At 37.6% G+C, this 20263-nt stretch overlaps 1 protein-coding gene across 32 annotated transcripts in view; it reads left to right on the forward strand.

Moving 5' to 3' along the window:
• The window catches only part of ZMYND11 (zinc finger MYND-type containing 11), a 117531-nt gene that overhangs the window by 35575 nt on the left and 61693 nt on the right, over window positions 1-20263 (forward strand). For 13 of the 32 annotated variants that reach the window (XM_005564467.5, XM_005564469.5, XM_005564470.5 and 10 more), the window contains one exon: window positions 8767-8901. In XM_005564467.5, coding sequence (XP_005564524.1) covers window positions 8786-8901 — 116 coding nt within the window. In that variant the 5' untranslated portion in view covers window positions 8767-8785. Of the gene's footprint in view, window positions 1-5088; window positions 5248-6170; window positions 6188-8765; window positions 8902-17732; window positions 17849-20263 lie in introns of those variants that run through there. The other 19 variants (XM_065520198.2, XM_074000864.1, XM_074000868.1 and 16 more) reach the window with 4 other exon arrangements.

Raw genomic sequence — 20263 nt, forward strand, 5'->3', positions numbered from 1 at the left:
GGTCAGGAGATCGAGACCACGGTGAAACCCCGTCTCTACTAAAAATACAAAAAATTAGCCGGGCGCGGTTGTGGGCGCCTGTAGTCCCAGCTACTCGGGAGGCTGAGGCAGGAGAATGGCGTGAACCCGGGAGGCGGAGCTTGCAGTGAGCCGAGATCGCGCCACTGCACTCCAGCCTGGGCGACAGAGCGAGACTCCGTCTCAAAAAAAAAAAAAAAAAAAAAAAAAAAAAGAAACATGGCCTAAACACAGCCATTAAAAGACAGAGATTGTGAGAGTGGATCAGAACACTCGACCCAACAATGTCTTGACTGCCAGAAATGCACTTTAAATATACAGATTGAAGAGATAAAGAATATAGCATGGTAACACTAATGAAAAGAAAATCAGAATAGCTGTATCAGTTTCAGTCAAAGGACTTCAGAGGCAGGGAAGTTATCAGGGATAAAGGTGGGCAGTATATAATGATAAAGGAGTCAATACTCTAAGAAGGCATAACAGTGCCTAATGTGTATGCACCTAACAACCGAGCATCAGAATATGTGAGGCAAAAACTGATAGAACTCCTAGGAGAAATAAATGAATCCACTGCTATAGTTGGAGATATCAATACCCCTCTAGCAAAAATAGACTGATCTAGCAGGCAGAAGGTTGGTAAGGACATAGTTGAACTCAAAAACATCAATCAACTGGATATAATTGACATCTATAGATTACATTATTCAATAACAGCAAATCACACTATTCAATCACAGCAAATCACACATTCTTCTGAAGGTCACACAGAACATTCACTGACATAGACCACGTTCGATGCCATAAAACAGACCTTAATAAACTTAAAATAATAGAAATAGTATATCTGCTGTCAGACCACAATGGAATGAAGAGTGAAATTAATAACAGAAAGATAGCTGGAAAATCCCCAAATATATTGAGACGAAATGCACACTTCTGAATAACAGGGCTCAAAGAATAAATCTTGAGGAACTTTTAAGTATTTGGAACTAAGTGAGAATAAAAATGGTTTATCAAAATCAGGCGATCTTACCAATAGATACAGAAAGAGGATTTGACAAAACCCAACATTCTTTCATAAAACCTCCCAAGAAACTAGGAATGAAAAGGAGCTTCCTTGACTTGTTAAAGAGTATCTACACAAACCCTACAACTAACATCATACTTAATGGTAAGGAACTTGAAGCTTTTCCATTAAGATCAGGAACAAGGCAAGAATGTCCCCTCACCACTGCCTTTCAGCGTCATATGGGACGTCCTAGTTGTCTTACTCTATTCCTGCTGCTATAACAAAATACCACAGACTGGGTAATTTATAAATCACAGAAGTTTATTTCTCACAGTTCTGCATGCTGGGAAGTCCAGGATCAAAGCACTGGCAGATTCGTGTCTCGTAAGGGTTGCTCTGTTTCCAGGATGATACTTTATTGCTGTGTCCTCACATGGCAGAAGAGATGGAATGGCCAGGCAGGTCTCTGAAGCCTCTTTTTTAAGGGCTAATCCCATTCATGAGGGCAGAGCCCCCAGGGCCCAATCACCTCCCAGCCTCTCCACATCTGAATGCCGTCACCTTGGGGTTTAATTTCCCACATAAATTTTGGATAAACGAAAACATTCAAACTGTGGTACTAGCTAATGCAATAAGATAATAAACAGAAATAAGAAGCAAATAGATTGGGAAGGAAGAAATAAAACTGTCTTTGTTGGCAGATGACATGATCATTTATATAGCAAATCCAAAAGAATTAACAGAAAAACTCCTGGAACTACTAAGTGGTTATAGCCAGGTTGCAAGATACAAGGGTAATATACAAAAATCCATCACTTTCCTATTTATCAGCAATGAACAAGTGTAATGTGAAATCAAAAGCATATTATTTACATTAGTACCCCTGAAATGAAATGCTTAGGTAGAAATCGAATAAATTGTGGACAAGATGTATATCAGGAAGACTGCAGAGCTCTGATAATAGATATAAAAGATTAAATAAATGATGCAATATTCCATGTTCATGGATAGGAAAACAATATTGTCAAGATGGCTCTTCTTCCCACTTTTATGTACAAATTCATGTAGTCTCAATCAGAATACCAGCAAGTTATTTCATGGATTCAACAAATCGATTCTAAAGTTTATATGCAGAGACAAAATACCCAAAATAGTCATCGTAATATTGAAGGACAAAGTCTGAGGACTGATACTACCTGACGTTGACTTACTGTAAACTTCAGTGACCAAGACAATGTGGCATTGGTGACAGGACAGACAAATGGATGGATGGAACAGAATAGACAACCCAGAAATACATAAATACAGTCAGTTCAACTTTTACCAAGGAGCAGAGGCAATACCTTGAAGCAAAAAGCCCTTGAGGAAATGGTGCTGGAACAAATGGACATCCACTTTCAAAAAAAAAAAAAAAAAAGAAAAAGTTAAGAATCATCTAGGCACAGACCTTACATCCTTCACAAAAATTAACTGAAAATGAATCAGGGACCTAAGTGTAAAATACAAAACTGTAAAACTCTTAGGCAATAGCATAGGAGGAAACCTAGATTACCTTTTGTGTGGTAATAATGTTTTAGGTACAACACTAAAGGCATGATCCATGAAGGAAAGAATTGATAAGCTGGACTTCCTTAAAATTTAGTACTTTTGTTCTGTGAAAGATAATGTCAAGAAAGCGAGATGACAGGCCACAGACTGGGAGAAAATAGTTGCAAAAGACATATCTAATAAAGGACCATCAAACAAAACATAACAAAGAACATCTAACATTAAATAATAAGAAAATGGAAAACATGTTCTGGAAATGGGCAGAAGGGCAAAGGTGGGAGCATCACTTGAGGCCCGGAGTTGGAGACCAACCTGGGCAACGTAGAGTAATCCTGCCTCTCCAAAACATTAAAAAATAAAAAATGAGCAGGGCATGGTGGTGCATGCCTGTAGTCCTAGCTACTCTAGAGTCTAAGGCAGGAGAATCACTTGAGCCCAGGAATTTGAGGGTATAGTGAGCTATGACTGCACTGCAGACTGGGTGACAGAGTGAGACCCTCTTTCAAAAATACATTAAAAAAAATTTTAAGGGCAGAAGACCTGGCTGGACATCTCACCAAAGAAATACGGATGACAAATATATGAAAATATATTCAATATCATATATCATTAGGAAATTAAAATCAATAAGGTATCACCACACACTTATTAGAATGGCCCAGATCCAAAAGACTGACAATCCCAAATGTTGATGAGGATGTGGAACAACAGAAGTGCTCAGTCATTGCTGGTGGAAGTGCAAAATGGTCTGGTCACTTGGGAAGACAGTTTGGCAGTTTCTTATACAACTGAACATTTTCCAACCATACGAACCAGCAGTTACACTCCTTAGTATTTACCCAAATGAATGGAAAACTTATGTGCCATAAAAACATGCACATGGATGTTTACAGCAGCTTTGTTTTGATTGCCAAAACTTAGAAGCAACCTGTCCTGGAGTAGATGAATGGATGAACTGTGTTATATGCAGCCAGAGGAATATTATTCAGTACTAAAAAGTAACAGTCTATCAAGCCATAAAAAGCTATGGAGGAAACTTAATGCATATTACTAAGTGAAGGAAGCCAACCTGAAAAGGCTACATGTTGTTTGATTCCAACTCTGTGACATCCTGGAAAAGGCAAAACTATGAAGACAGTAAAAAGACCAGTGGTTGCCGAGGGTTAGGGGAAGGAAGGGATGGATACGTGAAGCACAGATGATTTTTAAGTCAGTGAAACCTTTCTGTGTGGGTACTACAGTGGTACATACTTGTCATTCATACATTCGTCAAAACCCATGGAATGTGCACCACCAAGAGTGAGCCCTCGTGTACACTGTGGACTTTGGGTCGTAATGATACGTCAGTGTGGGTTTGTGGAGTTTTAGCAAATGTATTGCTCTGGCGTGGGATGTTGATAATAGAGGAGGCTGTGCATGTGTGGGGCCAGGGAGTATATGGAAACTCTGTATTTTCCATTCAATTTTGCTGCAAACTTAAAATTGCTCTAAAAAATAGTTTACTAATCATAATTTTAAAAAAGTAATTCTCCCCAGCACTTTGGGAGGCCTAGGTGGGCGGATCACCTGAGGTCAGGAATTCGAGACCCAGCCTGGCCAACATGGTGAAACCCTATCTCTACTGAAAATACAAAAATTCCCCAGGTGTGGTAGCACGTGCCTGTAATCCTAGCTTAGCTACACGGGAGGCTGAGGCAGGAGAATCACTTGAACCTGGGAGGTGGAGGTTGCAGTGAGCCGAAATCACACCATTGCACTCCAGCCTGGGTGACAAGAGCGAAACTCCGCCTCAAAAACTAAAAAATACAAATAAAAAACTACAAAATATAATTGCATATTTTTCTGATTTGAGTGTAGAGGGACTTCTGATCACAAAAGCAATGATAAAAGAATACATAGCTAGATTTCAGTAAAATTTAATGTTTATTAAGAGGCAAAGAGGAAAGCATTTTATGGATGAACCTAATGTGAAAATTAATATATAACTGGGAAAATGGTATGAAGAGACAATGAAAAATAATTTAAAAGTGCTAATAGACTTTGGGAAAAAGTAATAATATTTGATGCAAATATTTGAAAACATTTTATGCAGTGTACTGATAAAAAACCTGAACCTACCACCAGAAGTAAAAATCAGAACCTATTTGGTGTTTTGAATTCCCATGCTGTGCTCCTCCATCTCTTTTCCCTGCCCCCTCAGCTGTTCTTGGTAACCATTGTGTTTATCATTTCCTTAAAGCAGTTTTCACAAATATATATATCACCAAGCAACGTCTTGTTTCATTTTGAATATTCCTAAGCTTTTTTCTGACGTGATTTCTCCTTTATTCTCCCTTTTGCCCTCACCCGAGTTTGTGTAGAAGTAGTATGGATATAAAATGACACTTCTGTAGACTGTGGGGATTGCAGTACATATGGATTTGTTGGGATGGAGAATATCAGTATCACCTAGGGGGTTATTAAAGTTACTCAGAAGTTTTTGCTATTTTTTATTTTTATTTTTTTAACTACAGGCTTCTTGAGAATCATGGTCTACTTTTACCAAAAGGGGCCTGTTCCATTCCTCAAATGTGTTGGAGCAGAACAAAGATTGAAGACTGTATTAATGATCTCCACAGAGTCTTCTGATCTTTCTTTTTGATGTCTCAATCTTTGATAAAACATAAAGAAAGGTACACTCTGGGCTCTTGTTATTTACCTAACAACTGAAAAAATTGAATTTAATAATTTTATATTGAAGGGTTAGTATGTTCAAAACTGCTACGCACGTTGAAAAACATGAGTTATAAAAATGAATAAGATGTATCTTGTCTTAGTTGAATTAAAACAATTCTTTTGAGGAATTTGTAAGTATTTGTACAAGCAATACATTTGTAAGAGATGTATAAACAAATTGCTATTAGAATACAAAGGACAATTGAGTTTTATTTGGTTTGATTCCAGGAGAAGAGGCTGGTCAGGGAAAATTGCATTAAAGTAAATCCTAGAAAGGACAGGGAAATTTTTAATAATTGGTAAAGGGCAGGGGAGAACATTCCAGGGAGAGAGAACTGCATAAACAAAGGGATGGAGGTGTGACGTTTGGGAGAGTAATTGGGAGCTGTGGGCAGTAATGCAATATGCACTCAAATAAGGATGGACTGTAAGATTTGGTTTGGCCATATCAACAAGGACCTTAAATAATCAGCTCTCTGTACCCAGGATTCCAAGACTTTCTTTTTACTGATGAACACCCAAAGTGCTGTTCTTTTCTTATATATCTAGTCACATCATTAGTCATGTTTACTGGATGAGAGGAGGATTTTTGCCCATTTTGCTTATTGCTGTATCCCTAGAACATAGGAGAGCACCAGGTGTGTAACAGGCATACACGAATTATATGTTAAATGAGTGAATGAATTTAGATTTCATATGAAAGGATAATTTTATGGTTGCACTTTAAAAAGATCTTGCCTCCATAGGTCAAGTTGTTTTTGGTAGCTTTATAATATGCCTCAAACTTCATTGTATTTCTCTCACTTGGATTTGTCTTTCCCTGGCATTTTTTGCAATGTTCTGCGTGGGCTCTTATAACTAATGATCATCCTCCTTATAGTGCACCTGTATTACAAGGTATGTTTATTTTCTGTGACTTGATTCAGGTAGTTCTCAAATCTTTGATTTTTAACTTTACACCTGCTTTTCTGAAATGTAGCATTGCTTCATTCTTTAATCTTGATTTTAATCATTTCTAGGAATCTGTGACATCACTTTTAGGGTTTCTGCTACTTAGTCCCCACTATATTCTTCTGGTTATGTTATATAAATAGTTATATTTACTATTTATTATGATATTATTTAAAAATGTTAGCTTTGCTGTTAAATTTAACATTTTACATTTTTTTATAGTTCTGAATAAATTATTCATATTCTTACATATCATGAATTGTGAAAAAAAATTTACAAGTTGAATTGTTACCTATACCTATTTGTATTATTCTTCAATGTTTGCTCTAGAAATTATAATATACATCCTTAATTTATGATAGCCTCCCTTGAATTAACATAATACTACTTGCATAAAATGTAGGAGATTTATAATAATATATTTCTACTTACTCCCACTTCCCTTCCTGTGTGTTTTGGTTGTTATATATTTTATTTCTACGTGTGTTTAAGCCTAATGACACCTATCAATTATTTTTATCTTTGCTTTAAACTGCCAGTTATCTTTTAAAGAAATTAAGAAAGGGAAAAATTGGCTTTTACATTTTCCTACACATATTTACCATTTTGCAGAGCTCCTCATCTCTTTGCTCAAATTTTACCTAAGTGAGAAGTAGTGTCTCCCTTGTCTGAATTTTTATAGTACATATTGTGGACCATTTATATGTCATATATGACCTTACAGTTAGTTCCATGTGTGTATGTCAAATTTCCTCTGCCAGTTTTAGAGTATTTTTTGGCAAGGGTCGCTGTTTATACAGTTTTAACTACTTCATTGTGTCTAGCACAGTGCCTTATATAAAGTGGACACCTGTATATATTTTTGACTATATAGGAATAACTGAAACTTTGTTCATTTTTCTGAGTATTTGTATAATCTCACAGGATTGAGTTGTATTATTACAGTTCACCATTAGATGTCGCTTTCTGACATATGGTAAATCCTTACCAATGAATTCCTTCCATTAAGGCATATCAAATTCTGAAAGTTGGTGCTCCAGTACAAGTGCACTTCAACAGAGAAATGTTTGTACATTTTAAAGTGATTACTGTCTAAAATGGAAGTGTTCCTAAGTTACAATTTTTGTATTTTAGTTATGTATAAAGTTATACAGAACCAACTGATATTCCTAAAGTTTTCTTTAGAACTTGAATACTGGTATTATTTGTGAATTATTTGCTCTGTGGAGCAACTTGGAACTATTAGAAGTAATAGTGTGAGAATATTCAGGAATACCTTTAAACATGTTCAAAATGTATTCTGATGCTGGTGTAATTCTGAAAAACATCTTATTTTAGGAGCCTGACTGACCCAATTTTCTCGAGATAAGTTTTGGTAGCAACTATAGAGTTTATTTGTGTTTGTCTGAGAAAGTGGGGGAACTGAGTGGGCTGTGAGGAAACAGAGGTAGAGAAAAAGGAGATTCCTGTGGCTCTCTTGGCCAGTCATGGAACACAGCAAAGTGCTTCCCTCCCTCATTCTCCAAACTTAAAATATAGGAAAGGGCAGATCAAAGAGATTTCATCGATCTCAGAAGGCTTAATGTTCACTGTATATTCTAGAACCTAGATTTTAAAGTCAGCATGATAGCACGTATGATCTAGAGAGATGTTTCAGTGGGTCCTCAATGCTAGGATTCATGGCGAAGGCTTACCGGATGCCTACAGATGCGTCTCTCCATGCTGAGTTAAGAGAATCCTCTCTGTGATACTGCTGTTCTCCGGACATCCAGGGTTTAACTCTTTTCTCTCCCCATCTTGCCAGGAGACAGCAGGAAAATTATTGGGAGGTGTGGTGGCAATTTTCTTCAATTCATCTAGAATACTAAAATTTGAATAAAATAGCAATGCTGTTTCCTAATAGTGTAATAAATACCCTCCGAAACTTACACCTAAACCAAGAATGTTACCATTCTTCATCATTTGTGACCTTCTAGTGTTCTGTCCCTCAACCTTTCACATCTCATCCCAGAAGTAACTTCCTTATATTTAATGTTCATGGTTTGATTTTAAAAAAGAATGTTGTTTTCATGTATCTATGTATGTATATAAAATTTGATTAAGCCATGATTATAATAAACCAAAGTACCAAACAATTAGAATATTTAAATTCCATTTTGTATTGATCAAATTACAAACAATGTAATGTCAACAAAGGAAGTTTTACCTTGCAGTATTTCTGTGTTTTAGGATAAACTTAAATGCATTTTCTAAAAGTATATTGGTATGAAGTGACCACTTAACTCTTCTTGGGGTAACCTTTTTAACTTTTTGGCTTTTAGAATGTCATTCTTCATGATGTAATGAAATGAATGATACTTTATATGAAGTAACTGGTGATGTCGATGGTAGAAAAAATAGAAAGTGGGCAATACTGCATACTAAGTATAATCAATAGTTGAGAGGTCCTGATAATGTTATTCGCTTATATTGATAAATCATTTTGTAATCTGTTTTTTGTTCCCCTTATGTTTTTATTACTGCAGCTAAAGAAGTAAACAGGTCATGGCACGTTTAACAAAAAGACGACAGGCGGATACAAAAGCTATCCAGCATCTTTGGGCAGCCATTGAGATTATACGGAACCAGAAGCAAATTGCCAACATTGACCGTATTACAAAGTAAGTAAATTTAAACAAAAATATTTCTGTAAAATTTCATAGAAGATTTTGGGGGAAAGGCCAAAAAATTTTTCATCTGTTATGCTAATCAACATATATTACAAAGAACTGAAGACACCTTTTGCTTTGCAGGAATATTTACTTGTTAGAAAAACACAGAAACATACAGAAGCAACTTGTGTTTAGAAGTTTCATAGAAAAATTAGATAAGGAAAATATCACTATGTACTATTTATAATAGTTTTTTAGTTAACAAAATTTTTAGCTCTGTTTATTGATTTATTTTGGGATGGAGTCTCACTCTGTCACCCAGGCTGGAGTGCAGTTGGCCTCACGACAACCTCTGCCTCCCGGGTTCAAGTGATTCTCCTGCCTTAGCCTCCCAAGTAGCTGGGATTACAGGCACCCACCACCACGCCCAGCTAATTTTTTGTATTTTTAGTAGAGGCAGGGTTTCACCATGTTGGCCAGGCTGATCTCAAACTCCTGACCTCGTGATTCACCTGTGTCGGCCTCCCAAAGTGCTGGGATTTACAGGCGTGAGCCACTGCACCCGGCCAGAGATTCTTTTATTAAAAACACCTTTAGTGAATCACTTTTGTGTAGTAAAGCTATCTAAAAACAGTCTACTGTTCATTACTAATTTTAATACAGGATAGGTGTGGTATGTGTAGTAACATCTTACTACTTTATAGCCCACTAACAGAATTTTCAACAATTTCCTTCTGTATTTTAGAAATCATGTTAAATAAACATTCAGTTTTAAAGAATAAAATTCTCCACCCCCACCCCCTAGTTTCTCATGCTATTTATATGGGTAGACAGATCCAGGATACAAAAAAAAAGAAAAATCAAAGTACTTTATGAAGCTTCTATTTACATGTTGTATACTAATTATAAGGGAGTCTTCAGTTAGGAACTTGGTTTTGTTTTGTTTCTCTGGGTATTCTTAAAGAAATAAAGCTAAATTTATCTTTTTTAAGTGTTCGGAATTTTAAAAATAATTTAGAGAAAATGTCTTGATGCTTTAGAGAAAATGTCTTCACATTCTTTAGATGCTATGGGTAAAAATGGAGAATGGGAGTAATTTACAAAACTCAAATAAGTGCTTTTTTTGACCTTTATTAATAAGTAATAAAATAGAGTTCCATGTATTTTTGTCCTTTCCCTGTGTGCTGGTGAAGATTACAAAGGCTACTTAGCGATGGGTGCAGTGGCTCACGCCTGTAATCCCAGCACTTTAGCAGGCCAAGGCTAGTGGATCGCCTGAGCTCAGGAGTTGGAGACTAGCCTGGCCAACATGGTGAAACCCCATCTCTGCCAAAAATACAAAAATTAGCCTGGTGTGGTGGTGTGCACCTGTGGTCCCAACCACTCAGGAAGCTGAGGTGGGAGAATCACTTGAGCCTGGAAGGCAGAGGTTGCATTGAGCTGAGGTAAGACCACTGCACTCCAGCCTGGGTGACAGTGAGGCCCCCGTCTCAAAACAAAGAAACCCAAAGGCTAAGAGGGAAGAAAAAAGGATATAGAGAAGGGGTGAGGATATATGTGGCTCCAACTCTGTACTCGGCCTTGGGGTATTTTAAAGCTGACTGTGTACAACTCCTTGCTCCTATAAGATAGTAGAAGAAAAAAAAAGATAATACTATGTGAACAATAAGAATAAAATAAATAGTACATTATTTTAATTATGTTTTTAAATAAAGCACGTAATTTGAGGTATGATAACTAAATGCAAATGATGTTGATGTAAAACATTTTAAAAAAACAGTGCAAAACAGTATTTCCTTATGGTTGAGATTTTTAAAAAACCATCCTTTATATAAAAATTGCTTAGAGAAGAATGTTTAAATAAAATACTTTTCTTTGGATTCAGCTTTTTAAATTAAAATCATGTAAACATGACAACTATTTCAGTTTTTCAGATGACCTTTATTCATCTGTAGCATCTTTCTCTAGAAGCTTCAGGGACATTTCTCTGAGCAGCTCTCACAATCTCCCAGTGTGATGTTGCTGTCAGATTGTGACCACCTTCTAATCTGGGAGTAAGAGAATTAACTCCCACAATACGTGTGTGTACATGTATACGCATGTTAAACTGTAGTAAAAGACATGGAGATTATTAACAGGATTGCCTACATCTCATTTTGCATTGTGTGTGATTGATAAGCATTCTTTTCTCTCCTTTCTTCATCAGCGTAGCTTTAATTGATGCCAAGGCTAATTTTTCTTCATGCTGTAAGGTCCATAGTTTTACAATTAAATATGAATACATTTATTTACCTACCAGATAGTCTTGGTTTTATTAGTTTCATCTAAAGATGAAAAGAAAGAAAAAGAAAGAATCAGAGGTTAAGTGCTTAAGACTGGGTCCCTGTGTTTCCTCTGCCTCATCTCATCTGAGAGGTATGCCATGTTTGTTTTTATTATGTGGCTCAAATCAGAGCATCCTGTACTTCCTTCATAACATTAATCACATTTGTCATTATTTCCCTGCTAGACAGCTCCAAGAAAGAACTGTCTAGAAAATTGCCCAATCCGGCCAGTGCCTTTGCTTCTTGGCTGATATTAATTTCCTTGTTTGTTAAACTTGCCTAAGGTAAGTTAGGAAGTAGCAATGCACTATGACAGGAAGTCAGATCTTTTGCTCTAAAGCCTAATATTCCTATTCTGTACTCTCGATAGGTAAATACTTTTCAAGCCTTAGATTCATTTAAATCAAGTTGATCTACTTAGTCAAGTCCGAACATAAAGATATCTTTTAAACTTTGCAAATATGTTAAGGTACTGAAGGCTGTAATAGAGTCACTGTCAAGAATGCGTATTAGTCATTAAGTTTCATTTCTTATTTTGACTGATGAGTGATGCCATTATAAAAAAAGCTACATAGGTTTTGTCAAGCATTAAAAGTTGTGGGCTTTGGGGTGACTGGCTCTTAGCCTGGTACACCCTAAACACTCTAATTTACTTCTGTATAATGGTTTAGTTCTGCTTGCTTTTGTTCTTTTAATCTCTAGGTTTCTCTTCTTTTTTGTTGTTGTTTTTTTTTTTTTGGAATTGATTGAAGAAACCCGGCCATTGGTTGTGATTTTCCATAGTCTGGCTTTTGCTGATCGCATCCCTATAGTCTAGTTTAACCTGCTGCTCAGTCCTTTTTATTTCATGGAGATTGATAGCTGCGTCTGGTGGCTGGCGGGAGGGGGCAAGACTATTCCATGGGAGTGGTGTGTTCTATCAGGAGACACATGATGTCAGTTGTTTCTCATTTTGTGATGTACATAGCAATTGATGCTAGATCCAGTAACTCTAATTAAGGACTGCCAAATGGTAATCATCCAATCTATCTTTCCTTTTTTAACTGGACTACTTCTATAAGGACATAGCTTCCCATCATCTGCTATTTGGTTACCATGTGGTATGGTTCATATGGGAAAAGTAGAATAATTCATTCTCTTTATGTATTTAGCAGTTTTTAAAATAGTATCCTTTAACGGTAACCAATTAGATTTAGAAACAAATTGCCCTTTGGAATTCATGCATTTAACTACATTTCGTGTATTTCAGTCCATTTTCAAAATACCCCTTATTGATGCTATCTTTGACCAGTTGGAGCCTCTGCAGTGTTGGCTTCTGAACTTCTTTCTGCTTGTTACGGAACAAGATGTTTCGGGATCCTCTTGTACATATCCTGCCCCAGGTCTGGAACCACTGATTTCTCCCAGGTGCTCTGGTTTCTTTTAGTTTTAAAATGTATTTTAAGAGCACTTCCTGGCTACTCAGTGTCGCTACTGGGTGGGTCTCTTTCTAGGCCTTTGGACAGAATTTTGAAATGCACATACTTTTAAAAGATAAAAACACCTCCTGAGTTCATGCTGATATTTTCCATTGAACTTTGTGGCTACTGGGTTTTATTTACTTAGCTCATCTATCTAAAATCTTTATCTACTTTCTGACATGGTGAGAATCATGGTTCTCAGGGACGTCATCTGGGATAAAATTTTAGAATTTCATCTAGTCAGCTATTTTATGCAACATTAAATACACAGCTATTAGAATAAGAAAATCTTAAAAATTCTATATACTACGTATAGTTATGATTATGTTATTATTTTCTTATCTACACACATCCTTATTTAGTTTGGAGCCTCTCTTAGTGTGTTGGATCTTCTTTTCCTGTCTTCTGTATTTGTACTTTTCTATTTAATTCATCTTTTTTCTTTTTGATTTTTAGTATGTTCCTTCATTGCAACCTCTTTTTATGTAACATTATCTGGTGTATATTCATTTTTGTGTACCTCTAGTTTAGACTTCACCTCTGAAGTGATTTTTTTTTCCATTTACTTCAAATGTTTAACTGAGAATTCTGAGTTTTTCTTCTGATTTATAGCTTGTTTACCTTGTATCATTTTCTTCATGTCTTTTCTCATGTCTTGAGACAGCAGATTCTAGCTTCCTTCTGTTTTGTAGGCTTCTCTTTCTGGCATGTTTCTAACCATCAGGATGTCATTCTGTTCCATGTGCTGTGGTCATTCTCTGTTGGTCATTCTCACGTGAAATCACTTTTCCTAAACTTGTGTCAGGGCAGAGTGCTTCTGAATACTCTTTCCAGATTTATGACTTTAAAGTTCTTCTTACGCCATTTTTACGAAGTGCTAAAAATAGAGCTTAATTTTTCCTGAGATTTCCCAGATTTTTCTCCATCTTTTCCCCGGTTTTTTGTGGAGTCACCTTTTCTTATACTGAGGGTCTTTTCAACTGATTGCAGCAGTATTTGTTACTTTTATTTGTAGCCTTTCTGTGTAATACCGGGCTTTGTCCTGGAAGGGAACTGTGACTGCTTAATTTTGAGTGTTTGTAGGCCCCATTAAGCTCTAGCTCCTTAAGAATTTACCACAAATTCATGAATTACCATGAATCATCTGCAAATGGGAGTGTGTAAAATCCAGTTTCAGTGCTATTATCAAGTGGGCCTGCTGTGCTTTCCAGTGTGTCTCTGTTGGGTATTTTACCCTCTTATACTCCGTTCCATTAGTATCTGTTGTGCTTCTCTTTCTCCTGTAAGGGTATCAGTACCAATCAGGATTGTAGCTCTCAGAGATTTGTTCTCACCTGCTCAAATTTTGGAATGCATAGAAGTTCTTATGACCTAATTTTGTACTGTGTATGCTGTCCAAGGGCATTTTGCTTTGTTTTATTTGGTATTCTTCCAGTAACTCTGTCTAGTAGGTTTGGGGAAATTTAAAAACTATGTTGATCGGGCGCGGTGGCGAGGTGGCTCAAGCCTGTAATCCTAGCACTTTGGGAGGCCGAGGCGGGCGGATCACGAGGTCAGGAGAGTGAGATCACAGTGAAACCCCGTCTCTACTAAAAATACAAAAAATTAGCCGGGCACAGTGGCGGGTGCCTGTAGTCCCAGCTACTTGGGAGGCTGAGGCAGGAGAATGGCGTGAACCCGGGAGGCGGAGGCGTGCCACTGCACTCCAGCCTAGGCCGCAGAGCAAGACTGTCTCAAAAACAAAAAACAAACAAACAAAAAAACCCACAAAAAACTATGTTACCATCATCATCATCCCATCTCACAACAATCTTATGATTTTTCTTTAAAAAAAAAAAAAAAATGGGGGGGAGGGGCCGGGCAGTGGCTCATGCCTGTAGTATCAGCACTTTGGGAGGCTGAGGTGGATGGATTGCCTGAGGTCAGGGGTTCGAGACCAGCCTTGCCAACATAGTGAAACCCTGTCTCTATTAAAAATACAAAAAATTAGCTGGGCGTGGTGGCAGGCACATGTATTCCCAGCTACTGGGGAGGCTGAGGCAGGAGAATCACTTGAACCCGGGAGGCAGAGGTTGCAGTGAGCCAAAATTGCGCCATTGCACTCCAGCCTGGTTAACAAGAGTGAAACTCGGTCTCAAAAAGAAAAAAAAAAAAAGTTTTTAAAGGCACAGGATATTTTCTGAAGTTCAAAAGCAATAAATAATTCCTTCTGACAAAGGTAAATCAAAGGCGTGTTCTCCGTGTTTGTATACTGCACTGGACACATCAGAATAAATGGCAGCATCATATTCAAACACACCATCCTTTTTTTTTTTTGAGACGGAGTCTCGCTCTGTCGCCCAGACTGGAGTGCAGTGGAGCGATCTCAGCTCACTGCAAACTCCGCCTCCTGGGTTCACGCCATTCTCCTGCCTCAGCCTCCCAAGTGGCTGGGACTACAGGCGCCCACCACCTCGCCTGGCTAATTTTTTTGGTATTTTTGGTAGATACGGGGTTTCACTGTGTTAGCAAGAATGGTCTCAATCTCCTGACATTGTGATCCGCCTGCCTCGGCCTCCCAAAGTTCTAGGATTACAGGCGTGAGCCACCGTGCCCGGCCAGGATTCTTAACATAGCAACACTTGGGTTGCAGTTTAAAGAAGAAATTCTGGCCAGGCGCCATGGCTAAGGCCTGTAATCCCACCATTTAGGGAGACCAAGGCAGGCAGATCGCGAGGTCAGGAGTTCGAGACCAGCCTGGCCAACGTAGTGAAACCCTGTCTCTACTGAAAATACAAAAATTAGCCAGGCATTGTGGCGCATGCCTGTAGTCCCAGCTACTTGGGAGGCTGAGGCAGGAGAATCGCTTGAACCTGGGAGGCGGAGGTTGTGAGCTGAGATCACGCCACTGCACTCCAGCCTGGGCGACAGAGCAAGATTCCGTCTCGGAAAAAAAAAAAAAGAAATCCCACGAGTTGAATTTGTGGCCATTTTAAGTCTCAGATCCTCATAATTAATTAAATTGTTAGGGACTAATAATTTTCTTATCTCTGTAACAAAATAGGAAAGCTTACCTGTTCTAAATGTTTATTCCGTCTAATTGTGATGGTATTTAACTTTGGAGTTCCTAACAGTAGTCACCCATTAGTTGTCACGATATCTGCCCAAGAAGGAGAGTTCTGAGTCTTTTCTTCCCCACATTCTTTTAATTTTCCTTTTAAAAAAACTGCTGGTGTCAGCTAGGTGCAGTGGCTCATGCCTGAAATGCCAGCATTTTGGGAGGCTGAGGTTGGAGGGTCGCTTGAGAGTAGGAGTTTGAGACCAGCCTAAGCAACATAGTGAGACCCTATCTCTACAAAAAATTAAAAAATTAGCCAAGCGTGGTGGTGCGTGCCTGTAGTCTCAGCTTCTTGGGAGGCTGAGGGAGGATCGCTTGAGCCCAGGAGATCAAGGCTGCAGTGAGCTGTGATTGTGCCACTGCACTCTAGCCTGGGAGACAGAGTGAGACCCTGTCTCAAAACCAAACCAAAACAAAACAAAACAAAACAAACCTGCTAGTCTTGTATCCAAGAAGGTAGTAGGGAAGGTACTGTAAGTTAGATAATCACTGCTAAGATGTTTTGAATATTTCAGATATTTAAAAACCATACCCAAGATAAACTTCTTTAACAAGCTCCAACATTTTGGTGTGGAAAATATTAAAAGGGTCAGTCTGAAATCAAAATATGTAAATGTGGTTAAGTCTGATTTTTGATTAACAATGAAACTGTCCCTCTGATTTAAAGCTATATTTACAAATTTGACTTAATGATAATATGAAATTCTATAGATGACCTCATTTGGGAGCTAAATAAGCACAAATAAATTTTGGCCTGTCAGCGAAAACATTTTACATTTTTAGAAACTGGAGGATATTTGTGATGTTTAAGCATTATAAAATGGAAACAAATTAGTCATTTTATCATAAAGAAGAAAATGCAGTAGTAAGTTGAGGGTTACGTGTGAAGATAAGCATAGGCAATAGTAGCTTCTCTTTTCAGTTTAAATGTCTGTAAATGCTGAATTATAGCTAGCACATGTGAATTAATCAGTTTTGTGTAATTTGAATAGGTATCATAATAAACTTTTGAAAGTTATTTAACAGTAATATTAAATATTTATAAAATATTTTTATGCCTAAGATGTTAGCCCTCGTTTTACACATTATACATCAAGAAGTAAAGGATGAAGAACCATGTAACAACAAAATCAGTAACAGAAGTGACATTTAAACTTTTAATTACTGACTTTCCCAATATGAGGCCATGTGCTGTGGTTCACGCTTGTAATCCCACTACTTTGGGAGGCTGAGGCGGATGGATCCCTTGAGCGCAGGAGCTTCAAGACCAACCTGGGTAGTGTAGTGAGACCCCATCTCTACAAAAAATACAAAATTAGCCGGGTGCGGTGGTGTACGCCTGTAGTCCCAGCTACTCGGGAGGCTGAGGAGGGAGGATGGCTTGAGCCTGGAAGGTTGAGGTTACAATGAGCCATGATTGTGCCACTGTGCTCCAGCCTGGGCAACAGAGTGAGACCCTGTCTCAAAAAAAATAATTTCCCAGTATGATTCATAACTCATAGTCATGTTATTTCTCTAGATGCCATGTCTATTTTAATATCCATTAAAAACAAGTTACATATATCACTTCCTTTTCTTCTTTAATCCAAACAAATTACTCACATCTGATTTGGACTATTATGACTTGGCTTTAGAGGTTTATAATAATTTTAAGTAAGACAGTTTAAAGACATACTTTTGAAATAAGTACAGATTTTATACTAGTCTCTACTGGCATTGTTGGCTAGACTGTGTGATTGAGGGAGGTTAGCTTGTTTATTATGGACTACTAGAAAAAGCAATTGAAGTATTTGACCTATATGTTTCCTTCCTGTCTTGGGCAACTTTAATTTTGTGTTTCTAGTGGTGATTACACTGTGACTAGTATGATTAAACTAACATTGGATTGGTAGACTAGTCCCATTCAAGTGAATATTTCAGATTAGGGCATCAATTAATTACTTGTATTGCTTACTTTAGGGTCAAACCCCAGTTAGAAAATGTGACCTCTGACCTCTTGTGACATATTTGGCATTGAAATTTCTGAGTTCTCCTGGAGTTCTTCCTGTCGCTACAGATATACATAAACCCAAACTGTAAGTCCTCTTCGTGTGTAGGTTGCGTTTGAAGTTTCAACTAGGTACACATTATTTCTTAAGTTAAATTTTGCTATGTCTCACTGTCAATTTCTGTTCCTTCACTGGAATTATTGGAGAGGAAGAGAATAGCCATTGCCTAAGTTACTTCTTTGGAAATAAGTTCATTTAAAAAACGATTGATTCGTATTATACTGTTCATGTAATCCCAAGGATTCTCCACAGAATTGCTCATTGTATTCTCATTTCCATCTATATTGATTTAGTGTTTCTTACATATCTTATTATGAAACCAGATTGGCAGGTATACTGTTGTTATTTTATTGTACTTTATACAATAATGGCCTTACACAAGAAGTAACTGATTCTGAATAAGTATAGTCCACAGTGAGTTTTTTTCAGGATGCCAAATTCTTAGGACATTCACCTCGCCTTGGGTTGTTGTCTAGCTGTTTTCACGTATTTCACATTTCTTTGTGTGTCTATGAAGGAGACATACAAGGTACATAAAAGTATAAGACAGTAGTACAAAATAATAGAAGGGGGTCAGTAGCACAGATTGGAGTCTATCAGTTTACAACACTATAGGCCTTATTTGAGGGGACAGTCACTGTGAGAATGCTTGGGATGCGTCGTGAAGGGTACAGAAATAGTTAGGTCTTGATAGTTGGATGGGATTCGACAAGGTAGAGAGGCGAGTCAGAGCATAGACTATCTGGATCAAGCAGAGGGGGACTGTAGGGCTTAAAGAAAAGTGGATAAAAAGGCAGAAAGAGTTAGACCAGCAGGATCTTTAATGCTAGCATTGAAATTTTTATCCTGTAGCGAGAGGGGAATAGCAAATATTTTTTGAATGTAGAAATGGTAAAAGTAAAACAGTCATTTTTTTCTACCGCGGCTGGATTGACTCGAGTCTATCTGTTCTTCTCTGTTCTGGCCTGGGTTTTCATCCTTATGACTTCCTTGCCTGTTTTTCCAGTCCCCAGCTTTGCTAGTCTCTGTTTCTTCCCATCATTGGTGTTAGAGATGCTTTTCAAAAACATCATCAGGATAATGGACCAATAGGTCCACTGTTGCAAACATTTTTCTGCTGCCCGTGAAGTCCACATTCCTGTGCAAAGGTGTTGCTGTCTTGGCCTCCCTCTTCTGCACACCCTCCTGCAACTCCCCACTCTCCTTATGCACTGGCTGGGCTCTCGCAGGCCCTCAGATCTGTGTTTCCCATGCTCCGCCTGGGACGCCCTTCCCAGACTCCTCCTTCAGGTGTTATCTCCTGACACCTTTAAGTCAACCTAATTCTATCAGTTATTTTTCTAAATTTTAGGTCTGATTGTGGTCTTAAAATTCTGTTTTGATTTCCTCATTATTGATAAAGTCCAAATACCTGAGCAAGGCATTTGTACAAAGCTCTTTACAGTGAGACCCTGACTTTTCTTTCTTTTTTTCATACCCAGTGTCTCCCTACTCAGTGTTCCATCTAATGAGACTGTTCTCAATTGCCTGAGTACTTTATGGATTCTTCATTTTGTGTTTTTCCTTCATCAGTGGGCAAAATCATACCCATTCTTTTAGGATCCAACTCAAATCTCCTTTGAGATTTTTGAGACATTCCTTATTCAGACCCATTTTCCTTTCTCTTTGTTTCCTTAGTAATATATATACACACACACATATATACACACACACACATACATGCATACATATATATTATATATTATATTGTGTGTGTACATATATGTGTATATATACACATATATATCTAAAAGTAATATATATACACTATTTGATTTTATTATTTATTAGTCTCTTAGGATCTTTGAAGAGCATTCTGCATCCTTTCGATGGTGAGCACCTTGAGGGTAGAGTATATATATTTTCTCTCTTTGTAGCTTAGTGTGAGGCACAGTAATTGGGACTTTAGTAATAATATTCAGCTGTGTAAACTGTAGAAGTGGTTTGAAGGAGGGTTATAATAATTGATAACATTAGTCATTTTGTGAAAAGCACTGACTTTATATAATTATTTAATTTTCACAACAACTCTGTGAGGTATGTTGTCATGAGTCTCATTTTGCTGAAAAGATAAAGCTTAGGAAGGTAAAATGGATGGCCCAAAGTCAGTGGCAGAACTAAAATTTTAATACAGGTCTCTCTGATATTGGAGTCCAAGCTCTTAACCATTAAATGTTTCCTTCTGGTATTTTAATGGATTTGTATTTATATCTTTGCAAACTTTGAAGTTTTCAAAACATGATCATCTATATGGAACTAACATGTTGTCTCATTTCATCCTCACAACAACTGTGAAGTTTAAGTTAGCCCCACCTTATGGGTAGGGAATGAGGCTATCAGGGTAAATTATTTATCCCAGGTTACGTGTTAGAATTAGGAAGAACCTAGTGCTTCAGAATGTGT

The sequence above is a fragment of the Macaca fascicularis genome, chromosome 9, assembly GCF_037993035.2.
Source record: "Macaca fascicularis isolate 582-1 chromosome 9, T2T-MFA8v1.1".
NCBI classification, from domain to species: Eukaryota; Metazoa; Chordata; class Mammalia; order Primates; family Cercopithecidae; genus Macaca; species Macaca fascicularis.